General features: G+C 33.4%; 2 protein-coding genes across 2 annotated transcripts; one reads left to right on the plus strand and one right to left on the minus strand.

Moving 5' to 3' along the window:
• Positions 1-1,498: 1,498 nt before the first annotated feature.
• cyp17a1 (cytochrome P450, family 17, subfamily A, polypeptide 1) lies at positions 1,499-5,625 on the minus strand. Its single transcript, XM_073834616.1, has 8 exons — positions 5,293-5,625; positions 5,084-5,222; positions 4,415-4,644; positions 2,770-2,856; positions 2,314-2,523; positions 2,060-2,229; positions 1,862-1,965; positions 1,499-1,782 (listed from the first exon to the last, which is right to left on the minus strand). The coding sequence occupies exons 1-8, from the start codon at positions 5,623-5,625 to the stop codon at positions 1,499-1,501; spliced, it is 1,557 nt and encodes a 518-aa protein (XP_073690717.1).
• A 2,027-nt stretch (positions 5,626-7,652) lies between these two features.
• borcs7 (BLOC-1 related complex subunit 7) lies at positions 7,653-11,323 on the plus strand. The gene is made up of 5 exons (XM_073834947.1): positions 7,653-7,787; positions 8,013-8,075; positions 9,607-9,650; positions 9,833-9,853; positions 9,945-11,323. Exons 1-5 carry the CDS (start codon positions 7,656-7,658, stop codon positions 9,994-9,996), a joined length of 312 nt encoding a protein of 103 aa, XP_073691048.1. The 5' UTR covers positions 7,653-7,655; the 3' UTR covers positions 9,997-11,323.
• Positions 11,324-13,409: the final 2,086 nt, after the last annotated feature.

Raw genomic sequence — 13,409 nt, forward strand, 5'->3', positions numbered from 1 at the left:
GATGAGTGTCTTTTACACGTGACAGATCGCTTCCGGTGTTTGCGTTTACTACGCCAGAGCGCGTTCACATGTAATGTGTGGGATGATGAGCTCGTGGTCAGGACAGATGGACATGGCTGTGTATCAAAGGTAAAAAATGATATAAATACGGTTCAGTTTCTCGCAAAAAACAACCGTTTCGTGTCTTAGGACATCAATGTATCGTCACGAGCCGCAGGGTGTAATTTGGATTTGTCTGTGCATGTTTTCTTTTACTTTTAAAGGTTTGGTGCCCATCCACTGCCATTATATGGCTGACAGACAGCACCGGTTTGAGTTAAAAATCTTTGTGTTCTTCTGAAGAAACAAAGTCACCTACATCTTGGATGCCCTGGGGGTAAGCAGATAAACATTAAATAAAAATTTTTGGCTGAACTATCTCTTTAAGAAGGAAACTCCAAAAAAATAATTATTTGCACATTTAAAAAGAAACACAAATACTTTGTTTCTAAACACTTTAATTACTGAGAACATATAAAAAATGTTAAGTATGTTAAAGAAATGGATTAATTTTATTATAAATCATGGTCGTACCTCATGACATTTTTTAAGGCTACAGCTGATTGAACTATATAAAAATATACTAAAATCACTTTATTTAAATTTTAATATGACTTTATGTGTACACAACATTCTTTGAACAATTACAAAAGATATTTTTGTGTGTGTGTATTTTAAAATTGGCCTGTTGAAAATCCTTTTACGTCAATATATGACCCGTTAACAAATGTAGTTAACTAATCTTACTGTAAAGTGTTACCATTTTTCCCCCATAGGGATTTTTAAAAGGTTTTTGTCAAAAATGCCGTGAATCACAACAATACAAACTTTGATTTAAAGCAAAAAAAAGGCAAAGGTACAAGACTATGTACTTAATGGCTTTATTAAGGGAAGGAATAAATGGTCTTATTTATTCTATCAGGGGAAAAAAATACAAACACTCATCTTGGTCTAGCTCTGCGTAAACTCTGTGTATTCCTGTTTAGGACCGTTAAGGCATGTTGAAAAAAAAACTCCCTCCAACTTCAAAATCATCCTACATCGCTGCAGAAGTACCGATCCAATGTTTACAAAGTGAACATGCAAAGGTGCCTTTACATGCCCTTTGCATTTAAACTGCATTTTGGAAGTTCAAACTCAGGGGCACCTGAAATGTTTTCCTCAAAAAACATAATTTCTTTACGACTGAAGAAAGAAAGACACGAACATCTTGGATGACTCGGGGGTGAGTACATTATCTGTACAGTTTTGTTCTGGAAGTGAACTATTCCTTTAACAATTTAATTAAAAATTAACTCCCTGTGGAGAAAATCAATGTGATTTTACCTCTAGAATCTGACCCTTGCATTCTATTCAATAGCTGTTGGTCATGGAATCACACTCTCTCAAGATTTTATTCATGTCTGATTTGTGATTTGATAGCATGCTTCATAAAAAAATACACACATAATACATTTACTCAGCCTTGCTGCATTAGTGGGATTTTTTCCCAGTCTGCCCTTAGTTTAGCAATGACTTTGAATTTCTTGGGTTGAAGAACCACACCAAACTTGCCCTGGAGGTCAGGCAGAGGCTGGCCAGCCGGCATCTCAAGCATGAACCTTTGCAAAATCCATGACAGGAATAGGAAGAGTTCCATCTTGGCCAGGGCCTCGCCAAGACAAACTCGCACCCCTGCGCCGAATGGCAAATAGCTGGCCGAAGGGCAGCACAAACCATCACCCTCCTCGTTCAGAAACCGTCCTATTGGATTAGAAGTTTCATTATATTTGCTAATGTCCACAGATTCACATGAACGTTTGTTATCTCTGCAGAATCTCACCTGGATCAAACAGCCCAGGATTCTTCCATTCCTTCTCATCATGATGTAAAGACCACAGGTTGATAATGACTCGAGTTCCTTTTTTCACAGTGTATTCTCCCACACTGTTAAAGAGAGCAGAGAAGATGTTAAGACAGAACTTTTCTGTTCGTTTGAGCACTTTTAACCAATTTAATGCAGCTAATTAAAGAAAAAGACCTGGAGTCTTGGAGCGCCACATGGGGGATGAGAAGTGGGGAGACTGGTCGAATCCTCAGGACTTCTCTTATAGTGGCCTCTAGATAAGGCAAATTCCCTCTGTCACTGAGCTGAGGCTGCCTGTCTTTTCCAATCTTATTGTCCAGCTCCTCCTGAATCTTTCTCTGCACCTAATGTCAAATCCAAAGAACATCTACTAAGTTTCATTCCACTGTTAATGATTTAGTGAAGCTAGTCGTGAGCACCTTATTTACCTGTGGATTATGGACAAGGTAAGCTATTGACCATTTGAGTACAGTGGTAGTGGTTTCCACCCCTGCTCCGAAGATGTCTCCCACAGTCATGAGAACGTGGTCTTCGGTTAAACCAACATCTTGAGTGCTGCTGTTGTTATTCTCTGAGCTGCGTTTGGCCCTCAGAAGTGCATCCAAGAGGTCCCGCTGGACGTTATCGCTGTAGTCCACCTGTAGAGGGAGACAAATCCCAGGATATTGAGGGAGAAATTCTGTGGAATATGCAAAGACAGCTGCTGTTTGTTGAGTCTTCACTGTAATTCACATACGTTGACAAATCCTAGGTTGAAATGGAGTTACACTCCATCTAAAACTGTGTATTGTTCACGCAGCGTTTATGAACTCGTGTTGATTACAAACAGCGAATATTCAAAATTTTAATTTGTCTTTAAAAAATAGCAAAAGACGCACTTTTACCTTGTGATCCTCGTATTTCTTTTGAAGAAGTTTGTCTCTGATTGAAACACACTGTTTAAGGATTTTGAGGTCTTTGTTTGGGAATATCTTGGAGGAAAAATAAACATGTATTAGAATTCAAATCATAAGACAAAAATTATTTTTAAGATATCTTCCCTTATGAAAATTAACCATGGTTTTATTGTAGTAAAATGTAGTAACCATGTTTTTGGCGTATTTATTATCATTTGTATAACCACGGTTTTACTACAAGTACTATGGTTAAATTATTATGGTTATGGATAGTGTAGAAAACCATGGTTAATTTGTGGTCACAATGGTTTAATTTTTAATGCTTTTCAAAGAAGTCTCTTCTGCTCACCAATTTATTTGATCAAAAATACAGCAAAAGCAGTCATATTGTGAAATATTTTTACTATTTCAAATAACTGCTTTCTGTTTGAATAAATTTTAAAATGTAATTTATTCCTATGATCAAAGCTACTTTTTCAGCATCATTACTCTAGTCTTCAGTGTCACATGATCCTTCAGAAATAATTCTAAAATGCTGATTTGCTATTATTATTATTATTATTATCATTATCAATATTTAAAGTTGTGCTCAGTTGAGTATATTTTTTCGGGATTTTTTGAAAAATAGAAAGATCCATTGATCCGCATTTATTTTAAATAAAAAGCTGTTGTAACATAATACACTATATTATACAAAGTATACACTATACTATTCAAAAGCTTGGAGAAAGTATAATTTTTTGGTAAAGAAATACAGAAATTAATACTTTTATTTAACAAGGATGCTTTAAATTGATCAAAAGATAAACACATTTAGCCTATAATCTTACAAAAGATTTTTGTTTAAGATAAATACTGTTCTTCTATACTTTCTATTAATCAAAGAAACTTGAAAATTCTACTTAGCTGTTTTCAACATAATTATAATAAATAATAATAATAATAATAATAATAATTAATGTTTTTGTGCAGCAAATTAGAATATTAGAATGATTTCAGTAGGATCATGTGACTGGAGTAATAATTCTAAAAATTCAGTTTTGAAATCACAGGAATAAATTCAAATTTTAAAATATATTCAAATAAAAAACTGTTTTCATTTTCTTATGTTTTTGCTCTAGGCTACTTTGGATCAACTAAATGCAGACTTGGTGAGCAGAAGAGACTTCTTTAAATAACATTAAAAATCTTATCTTACTGTTCGAAAACTTTTGACTGGTAATGTACTGTACAACCATGTTTTTTGGTTTTATTTGTGGTAAAATCATTGTTAATTTTCGTAAGGGGTCAGGTAACTAACCACTAGTAAAGTCAAGTCTCAGAATTCCTGTTCGAAAGTTTGTGGTCAGTATGATTCATTTTAAAGAAATCAATAAGTTCACTCAGCAATGCACTAAATGGATCAGTGTGACAGTAAAGACATTAATAATCTCCCAAAACATTTCTATTTCAAATGAATACTGTTCTTTTGAACTTTCTGTTCAACAAAGAATCTTTAACAAATTTATCGCTGGTTCAACTTCTTGAGCAGCAAATCAGCAAATTAGCAGATTTCTGAAGGATCATGTGACACTGACGACTGGAGTAAAAATGCTGCTGAAAATTCACATATTAAAACTTAGCCTAACGTTACCTGCAGCCACGGGAAAATATCCACCAAGCTGTCCTTAGCGACTGTATCCACGATTCCCTGGCTGTACTGGAGCATGGACTCAAACTCAGCATCTCCACGTTTATATGAAGAGTTGAAACACAAGGCACACACCACGTTTGTGACAGCACGCGTCAGCTCCGGTGCCAGATCCACAGCGCTGTTCTGGGACTCAGTCAACGTCTCACACATAGAGCTTGCCTCCCTGCAAACTTCAGGTGGAAAGTAAGATTAGGGTAGCAGGTTATGATTTGTATTTGCTTGATATATGTGATGTGACCCTGGAAACTCAGATATTTGGCCGAGATACAACTATTTGAAAAAAAAAAAAAAAAAACGGAATCTGAGGTTGCAAAAAAATCCAAATATTGAGAAAATCCCCTTTAAAGTTGTCCAACTGAAGTTCTTAGCAATGCATATTACTAATCAAAACTTAAGTTTGGATATATGTACGGTGGGAAATTTACAAAATATCTTCACGGTACATGATCTTTACTTAATATCTTAATATCTTGGGCATAAAATAAAAATGTAAAATTTTGACCCATACAATGTATTTTTGGCTATTGCTACAAATAACTGCTACTTAAGACTGGTTTTGTGGTCCAGGGTCACATATTTGTATATCATGTTGGCTGAAGTGATACTCACTTATCTTCTCAATAGAAACCGAACCTTCACCAAACATGCAAAGAGCTCCATGTACCATTTTCCGATGGAACTTCCATGTGGGACTATAGTCAGCAAACGCTATATCTTTCCCATCTCGCGTTAACAAGTCTGTTGTAACCTTAAAGACAAACATAGAAGGTAACCTTATATGATTTAGTGAAATGATCAAAGTGATGCAGTTTACTTACAGTTCGTGGCCTCCCTGCAAATATTTTTCCTTTTTTGATCAGGACCTCTTTGGCATGATGGTGGTTGTTCACAATCAGGATTTTGTGGGAGCCCATCATGAAGGAATAAAGATTTCCGTATTTTATCTGCAGCTGCTGAAAGAAGATGTGTGGAGAACTGTCAGTCACAAGACTGAGGAGACTCCCGATGATGGGGAGTGAGGGGAGGCTTGGAGGAGATCTTTTCCCTGGCAGAAATCCATTCATCTTCTTTTTGAGATACAGCGCTGCTAGAGTTACTGCAGAGAACAGGCATGAACAGAGAAGCCATGGCAGGATGAGTGGTTCAGACATTGTCAGCTACATTCAAACCAAACGTCTGCCAGCTCTTCAGATCAGCACTGCCTGTATGAGCGAGGCAACGGGAGACTTTTTATGCGAATTCTTCAATGCCACCTCCTTGACCCTGAAATAGTTCAGCTTCAACTATCTAAGTGTCATTGGGGCTGTTTTCAACAAAGCAGATGATTGGTTCCACACATTCAAAGATGCATACAAGTTCATGTGTGGTAGCACAGCCGATCTTTTATTTTCTTATTTTTATATATTTTTTGACATTTCACCTGCAGTTTAACATTTCTTTTCAACATTTAGCTTAACTTTGTGAATTATATTTCTTTTATAAATCTTGCAGAGCTTGCAGAAACAATTACCACTGCATTCTATGCTGCGCATTTCATAAATATAAATGTCAATTTGATAGTATACAAAATTAGGCTTAAAAGTCTTAAAAACAAAATAGCCTTGTTTGATAAAGGAAAATGGTGATCAGTTATATAGGTCAAACTAAACCCAATTGTTTTCAAGAAAAGAAATTCATAGTCTGTTCAATTTTCTATAGCATTTTTTTTTTTTGCACACATTAAAACCCTGTTTTACTGTTAAACATTAAGATTTTTTAATGTTTTTTTTAAAGTAGTCCCTTTTGCCCACTAAGCCCGCATTTTTTTTTAAATCCAAAGTACAGCAAAAACAATACAATTTTGACATATTTTTACTATTTAGAATAACCGTTTTCTATTTGAATATATTTTAAATGTAAATGTAAATATAAATGTCATGTATTACTGTGATTTTTTAAGCTGAATTTTTTGCATCGTTACTCCAGTCACATGATCCTTCAGAAATCATTCTTGTTCTGATTTGCTGCTCAAAAAACATTTATTATTATTAAAAAACAGCTCAGTAGAATTCTTTCAGATTTCTTTAATGAATATAAAGTTAATTAAACTTTCTATTCAACAGCATTTAGCTGAAAGAGAAACTTTATATATGCCTTTATCATCACTTTTGATCAATTTAAAGCATTCTTGCTAAATAAAAGTTAATTTCTTTTATTCCCCGCCCCAGTAAAAATTAATTCTAATCATCAAAGAATCCTGACAAAATGTACTCAACTGTTTTAAATATTGATGATAATAATAATAAAAAAATGTTTCTTGAACAGCAAACTAGCATATGATTTCTGAATGATCATGTGACCCTGAAGACTGCTGAAAATTGCGCTTTGATCACAGGAATAAATTACATTTTAAAATATATTCACATAGAAAACAGTTATTTTAAATAGTAAAAATGTTTCTGATTTTTACTGTTTTTGCTGTACTTTGGTAAGCAGAACTTCTTTGAAAAACACACACACACACACACACATATATATAAAATGTTGGTTTGTAGTCACTAATAGTATTTTAAATATAGGCCTACAGAAAAATAATCGTTTTTCTTACATTAAGAGGATTTAAATCGGATAATCGTAAAAATACCTACTTTTGATGCTTATTACGTTAAATAATTGTTTATATAAAAATTAATAGTCTACATAAAATCCATAACACAAAAATGAAATGAACATAAAATGTACTAAAACAAGCTTTAACTTTGCCTTACGTCACTTGACTGCTTTGTTATTAAATGTATTTTTTTCTAGTAACGTTTTTTTAATTTTTTTTATTGAACACTGTTGAACATAAGTAAACAACATTACAACCATACATGGCCTGGTACAAAAATTATAATTCCTTAATCAGACAACAGACAAGCATGATGTAGAAAAGAAGGAAAAATAAATAAATAAAACAAAATGAATAAATGAAACAAAAATAACTAGGGGTTTTCAGCAAGATCAAGATGTTCTATTAGTTTACAAAGACTTAAGGCATTCTTTTTCTTCATCCGTTTAAGTGACAGAAAGTAAAGACATAGTTCCTTGTGAAATATATAGAAATTTGGAAGCATTCTAGTAACGTTACCTCATCCTCTCGTCTGTGTCATTCGCGTTCATATTTGAAATTGTCCCTCGCTTTGTGCCGTAGTAAACAGTGATGGCTTCCTCCGAGACTCAGCCTCGCTTCGGTCAATCTGTTAAAGGTTTATTGTCTGATAAAGTCTCTTCTTGCAGTGGAGATGTGATCGCTCTAACCCGTCAAGTGTTGAAAGGATCCAGGAGCCAAGAAGTAAATATACGAAACGTTATGTTGTTTGTATTTTCGATATTCGCCTGGCTAGCTGTTTCCTCTTTATAGTAATACACAACTGAGACAAGCTTCAAAACTTATATCTTGGGTATCATATGCACAAATATGTGGCATGCTGTGTGTAAACAGTCGTTTCACTAGGTTTTAGACGCATGTGAATGCAGTCAACTCATAAAATTAACAGTGGTCTCTTCTACTTTACAGCTACTCAGTCAGGCAGCAAGAAATATGGTAATTCAAGAAGATGCAATTCTGCATTCTGAAGATGTAAGTGATATGAAGGCAAAATAATTTTCTTTATAACAAGTTTATTTATTTATTTTTTAGATAAAACGTTAACACTTTACAATAAGGTTCCATTAGTTAATGTATTAAGTAACATGAACAAACAATGAACAATACATTTATTACAGTATTCATTAATGTTTGTTGGTGTTAGTTAATGAAAATACAGTCCTTAAATGAGTAGTTCACTTTCAGAACAAAAATTTACAGATAATGTACTCACCCCCTTGTCATCCAAGATGTTCATGTCTTTCTTTCTGCAGTCGTAAGGGAATTGTGTTTTTTGAGTAAAACATTTCAGGATTTCTCTCCATATAATAGACTTCTATGGTGTCCCTGAGTTTGAACTTCCAAAATGCAGCTTCAAATGGCTCTAAACGATCACAGCCAACTGAGCCAAGGAAAAAAGGGTCTTATCTAGCAAAATGACGGGTTATTTTCTCAAAGAAAGTTACAATTTATAAACATTTTAACCTCAAATGCTCATCTTGTCTAGCTCAGCAAGACGAGCATTTGAGATTAAAAAGTATATAAGTTGTAAATGTTTTTAGAAAATAACCGATTATTTTGCTAGATAAGACCCTTCTTCCTCGGCTGTGATCGTTTAGAGCCATTTGAAGCTGCATTTAAACTGCATTTTGGAAGTTCAAACTCTGGGGCACCATAGAAGTCCATTATATTGACACAGTTTCTGTACGACTGAAGAAAAAAAGACATGAACATCTTGGATGACAAGGGGGTGAGTACATTATCTGTAAATTCTTGTTCTGAAAGTGAACTACTGAACTGCATTAACTAATGGTAACAAGCACAACTTTTGATTTTAGTAATTCATCGGTAATTGTTAAAATTAACATTAACTAAGATTAGATTAATAAATGCTGTAGAAGTTCATTCTTAGTTCATGTTGTTAACTAATGTTAACTAATTAACCTTATTGTAAAGTGTTCAAGATAAAACAGTATAACAGACTAAATAAAATGCATAGAAATTATAGTTGTTTTATACCTCCTAGTAATGTTTTTTTGTTGATATGATGATATTTAAATGACATTTTATGATCAAAGTTCTAGTTTCTATTGTGAGGGCAAACCATACAATGCAATGCGATGATCTGAAAGATGCACAATTTAACAAAACACTGTTGTATCATATTTAACGTTAGATTTTAATATGATTTTAAAAGTGGTGTATGGATAATCAAGTAAACCTACCCAGCTAAGCTGATTCAGCCCAGTAAATGTTCATCTTGAAATATATATCAAACTATATTAAAATATTTTTTTATATTTACTTTTAGTAAACCATTAAAATATTCCAATGCAAAAAGACATATATACCACAACCTAAAGTGTAAAGTGTTAAAAAGTGTTGATTATTATGAACTAATTAAACAGAAGTTTTGATCATGTTGATAATTTAGAGGCCTTAGAATTCCATGTATCAGATACAATACAGTTGGCTATTTCATGTTTAATGAAGGAGATTTAACTTAAGTATTTTATTTTTGCAGAGTCTACGGAAAATGTCTATTATTACTACCCACTTGCAATATCAGTAAGTAGATTAATATGCATACATAATGCATTTATCCACATTAATGTCTTCTTCAGTACTAGTACATGCATGTACCTCATAACCTTGGTCACAACATGATTCCCATACTTTAATTTGTTTTATTTCATAGATCATAGATTAGAAATCTGTCTGAAACCTGATATATTTCTTTATCTAAACAGGCAAGAGGCCATTCAAAAGAAGTAAGTCATTATATTTAGGTCATTCAAATCATTATTATCTGTGAATTTCTCTAAACAATTGATAACTTTTCATCTTTAATGCCTTTCACAGTGTAGAACACTCCAAAAACCTGCAGGACCAGCTCAAACACTTGATGAAATAATAGAGCCCTTATAATAACATGCTGTGGATATCGCATTCTCTAGTTTTCTCATTGATTTTTTTTTAACAGTAGATTACTTTTTGTGACTGCAGATGATGGCTTATTGCATACCAGATTGCTATTTAACACCTTCTTCTGGATGGTCATGAAAAACATGCATGAGACCTTGCATAAGTGAAGGCTCTTCTGTGGGAGATTGTTTCCAGTATTCATATTTGTCTTTTTGAAATGATACAATGTCAAAACTCTCACTCTGTTTCCTTTTAAGCCTATGTTTGTGTGAGAACATTTGCTTTTGTATCTTGCGTCCTAGTGAAGATTTCCCAATTCAGTCTACACCAAATGTAAAAATTGTATTTTCTCTTAAGTTATATGTGTCTTGTTTTATGGTGTTATTGTTGTGCCAAATTTACTTGAATGTATTTGTATAAAATGTAACGGAATTGTTTCTGCACATTTTGCTAATTCGTTTTTTTTTTTTCCAAAAAAAAAGCTAAAGTGAATGAATGAAACGTGTCCTTTGTTGAAAGTCCAACACAAAGTTTATCCCACATGCAAGGGCAAGCAGATGGATGTCCTAGACCTAGAGCAAGGCCTTGAGCAAAACTGTTCGCTTCAACTAAGTTTTGACTTGTGCCTGCGAGACGTGCATATATTTGTTTTACATTACAGTCAAAATATAAGCATGAGCATCAATGTTTATTTTCAACATTGAAATGCATTGGATGGTAACAACTGCATTTGCAATATGTAGATATGTACATTAATTTATTTTAACAAAACAATGAATAATACAAGACAAATTTAATATTATAAGGAAAAATATTAGTTATGCAATATCAACTATCTATAATAAATAACAAATATTTCCTTTAAGTGCTTGGTAAATGGTCTTGTGCTATGCACATCTGCCTGTTCACATTCACAGGATCATTGGAGACCTTGAATTGGAATGAATGTTCTGTACCTCCCCAGTTTAACTTATCAGTACCCAAGGTCTATAATAATGAAGTCTTGCAGTCTGCCAAGAGCTTGTGAAAGGGCAAGTCTTGAGTTAATCTTTACTATTACAAGTTGTTTCAAAAGGATGATGTCTTACAACTTAATATAAACAAAATATGTTGTGGCTGTAATTAAATTCTGTGGAATAGTCATAGCAATCAGTCAAAGCGACACTGAAGAATATGCCATTTTATCTTGCATATACGATGTTATTTAATTTACGAATCTATGCAAAAAAAAAAAAACATTTATAGTTTGCTTTGACACAGCATATGCACAACTCTATGCACATAATGTATAATAAAGCCAACTATAAATATTTACAGAGCTAAGAATGGTTGTAATGGTTCTGTGCCCTTCAGATCTGCAACATCATCTTGCACATTTTACATTGGCCTGTTTGACTATGTCTGTCTTGTACAAGCTGCATTGATATTGAAAATTGAGGACAGTGTTTTGGCTCCCTCTATAGGTAAACACATTACCAATTTTTTTGTTTTTAAAGGGGCTATATGCAATTTTCTGAAATTTAAACTCGCGACTGACACCTGTGGCCAAAAAACTGCTAGCGCGCGCTAGTACGTACACACTTCACACGTCATCCGCTGCAAAGAAGTCAACATTATGTTTACAGAGGTAAGAACAGTCAAATACATATATTGTTTGAGAAACTAAGTTTGTTTGCAATATATATGACTAGCGGTGGTGGCAGAGTGATCTGAAACGTTTAACATGAACGCGCTTGACGTCACATCCGCAGACAGCGCACGAAAAATCCGACCCGACACTGTGAGCTGACAAGGTGTCAGTATGCTCATCAGGAGATGTTCTGAGTCATAAATGGTCAAATAAAAAGGCTATTGTTACGTTTATTTTGGGGAAAAAGTTGCATATAGCCCCTTTAAGTAGATAATTTACAGGTTAACAGGTTTTAGTGACAAGGATGCAATCAGGCAAGAGCTATGTATGTCTATACATGTCTATATATATATATATATATATATATATATATATATAGTTAAAGTCAAAAGTGTACATACACCTTGCAGAACCTGGAAAATGTTAATTATTATACCAAAATGAGAGGGATCATAAATGCATGTAATTTATTTATACTGACCTTAGTATGATATGATATTTCACATTAAAGACATATAGTCCACGACAGAATATGGGTTGAATTTATAAAAAATGACCCTGTACAAAAGTTCACATACGTTTGTTTCCTAATACTTTGTTACCTAAATGATCCACAGCTGTTTTTTAGTGATAGTTGTTCATGAGTCCCTTGTTTATCCTGGGCAGTTAAACTGTTGTTCCTCAGAAAAATCCTTCAGGTCCCACAAATTCTGTTTTTTCAGCATTTTTGTGTTTCTGAACCCTTTTGAACAATGGCTGTATGATTTTGAGATTCATCTTTTCAAACTGAGGACACCTGAGGGACTCATATGCAGCTATTACAAAAGGTTAAAACGCTCACTGATGCTCCAGAAGGAAACAATGCATTATGAACCAGGGGTGTAAATTTTTGAACAGAATGAAGATGTATACATTTTTCTTATTTTGCCTAAATATATATATTTTTTCCATTTAGTACTGCCCTTCAGAAGCTACAGAAGATACTTACATGTTTCCCAGAAGTCAAAATAAGTTAAATTTACCCTGACCTTCAAATTCAAAAATTTGAAGGTCATTTGGGCTCTTAATGCATTGTGTTTCAACAGCTATCACTAAACAAAACAAAACATAGCTGTGGATCATTCAGGTAACAACACACAGTATTAAGAACCAAGTGTATGTAAACTTTTGAACTGGGTGATTTTTATAAATTCAACTATTATTTTCTCTTGTGGACTATATATAAACATTTTATGTGAAATATCTTTTTCAGGGCAGTACTAAATAAAAAAAATCACATGCATTTTGTATGATCCCTCTTACCTTGGTAAAATAATTAACATTTTGCAGATTCTGCATGATGTATGTAAACTTTTGACTTCAACTATACATTATTTTATATATATTCACAACATTGATCATCCCAATATGATTCAGAACATGAAAGAGCAAGAAAGATGTACGAAACTCTCTCTTCCTCTCTCTCTGCATGAGTGAAATGCTTGTACGTTTTACTGTTTTAGGATTCAGTTTTGTCTTTTTTGACTAAGCCAATTACTTTTTTGTGTTTTGTTCATTTTATGAATAAACTATTATTTTAATTGAAATAATTGAAATATAAAATAGCCACACTTTAGAATGTTTAATTATGTATTATTAGCCTATAAACATAGATATAAATTAAAACAGTTTTAATTAAAATCGTTTTGTCTTGTGTAATTTAAAATCTCTCCAAAAGGTGGCCAAATAAGAGCAATTTAAAATAACAATCATATTAGTATCCAAATTTCCCT

The sequence above is a fragment of the Garra rufa genome, chromosome 2 (assembly GCF_049309525.1).
Source record: "Garra rufa chromosome 2, GarRuf1.0, whole genome shotgun sequence".
Classification (NCBI taxonomy): domain Eukaryota; kingdom Metazoa; phylum Chordata; class Actinopteri; order Cypriniformes; family Cyprinidae; genus Garra; species Garra rufa.

Excerpts from the sequence above, each read along its gene's own strand:
- cyp17a1 (XM_073834616.1), bottom strand. The coding sequence starts at position 5,625 with ATGTCTGAACCACTCATCCTGCCATGGCTTCTCTGTTCATGCCTGTTC. Across the intron at positions 5,223-5,292 it reads TTGCAGGGAGGCCACGAACT|GTTACAACAGACTTGTTAAC; the intron begins GTAAGTAAACTG and ends TTTGTCTTTAAG. Across the intron at positions 1,783-1,861 it reads TCCTGGGCTGTTTGATCCAG|GACGGTTTCTGAACGAGGAG; the intron begins GTGAGATTCTGC and ends CTAATCCAATAG.
- borcs7 (XM_073834947.1), top strand. The coding sequence starts at position 7,656 with ATGGCTTCCTCCGAGACTCAGCCTCGCTTCGGTCAATCTGTTAAAGGT. Across the intron at positions 7,788-8,012 it reads AAGGATCCAGGAGCCAAGAA|CTACTCAGTCAGGCAGCAAG; the intron begins GTAAATATACGA and ends TCTACTTTACAG. Across the intron at positions 9,651-9,832 it reads ACTACCCACTTGCAATATCA|GCAAGAGGCCATTCAAAAGA; the intron begins GTAAGTAGATTA and ends TTATCTAAACAG.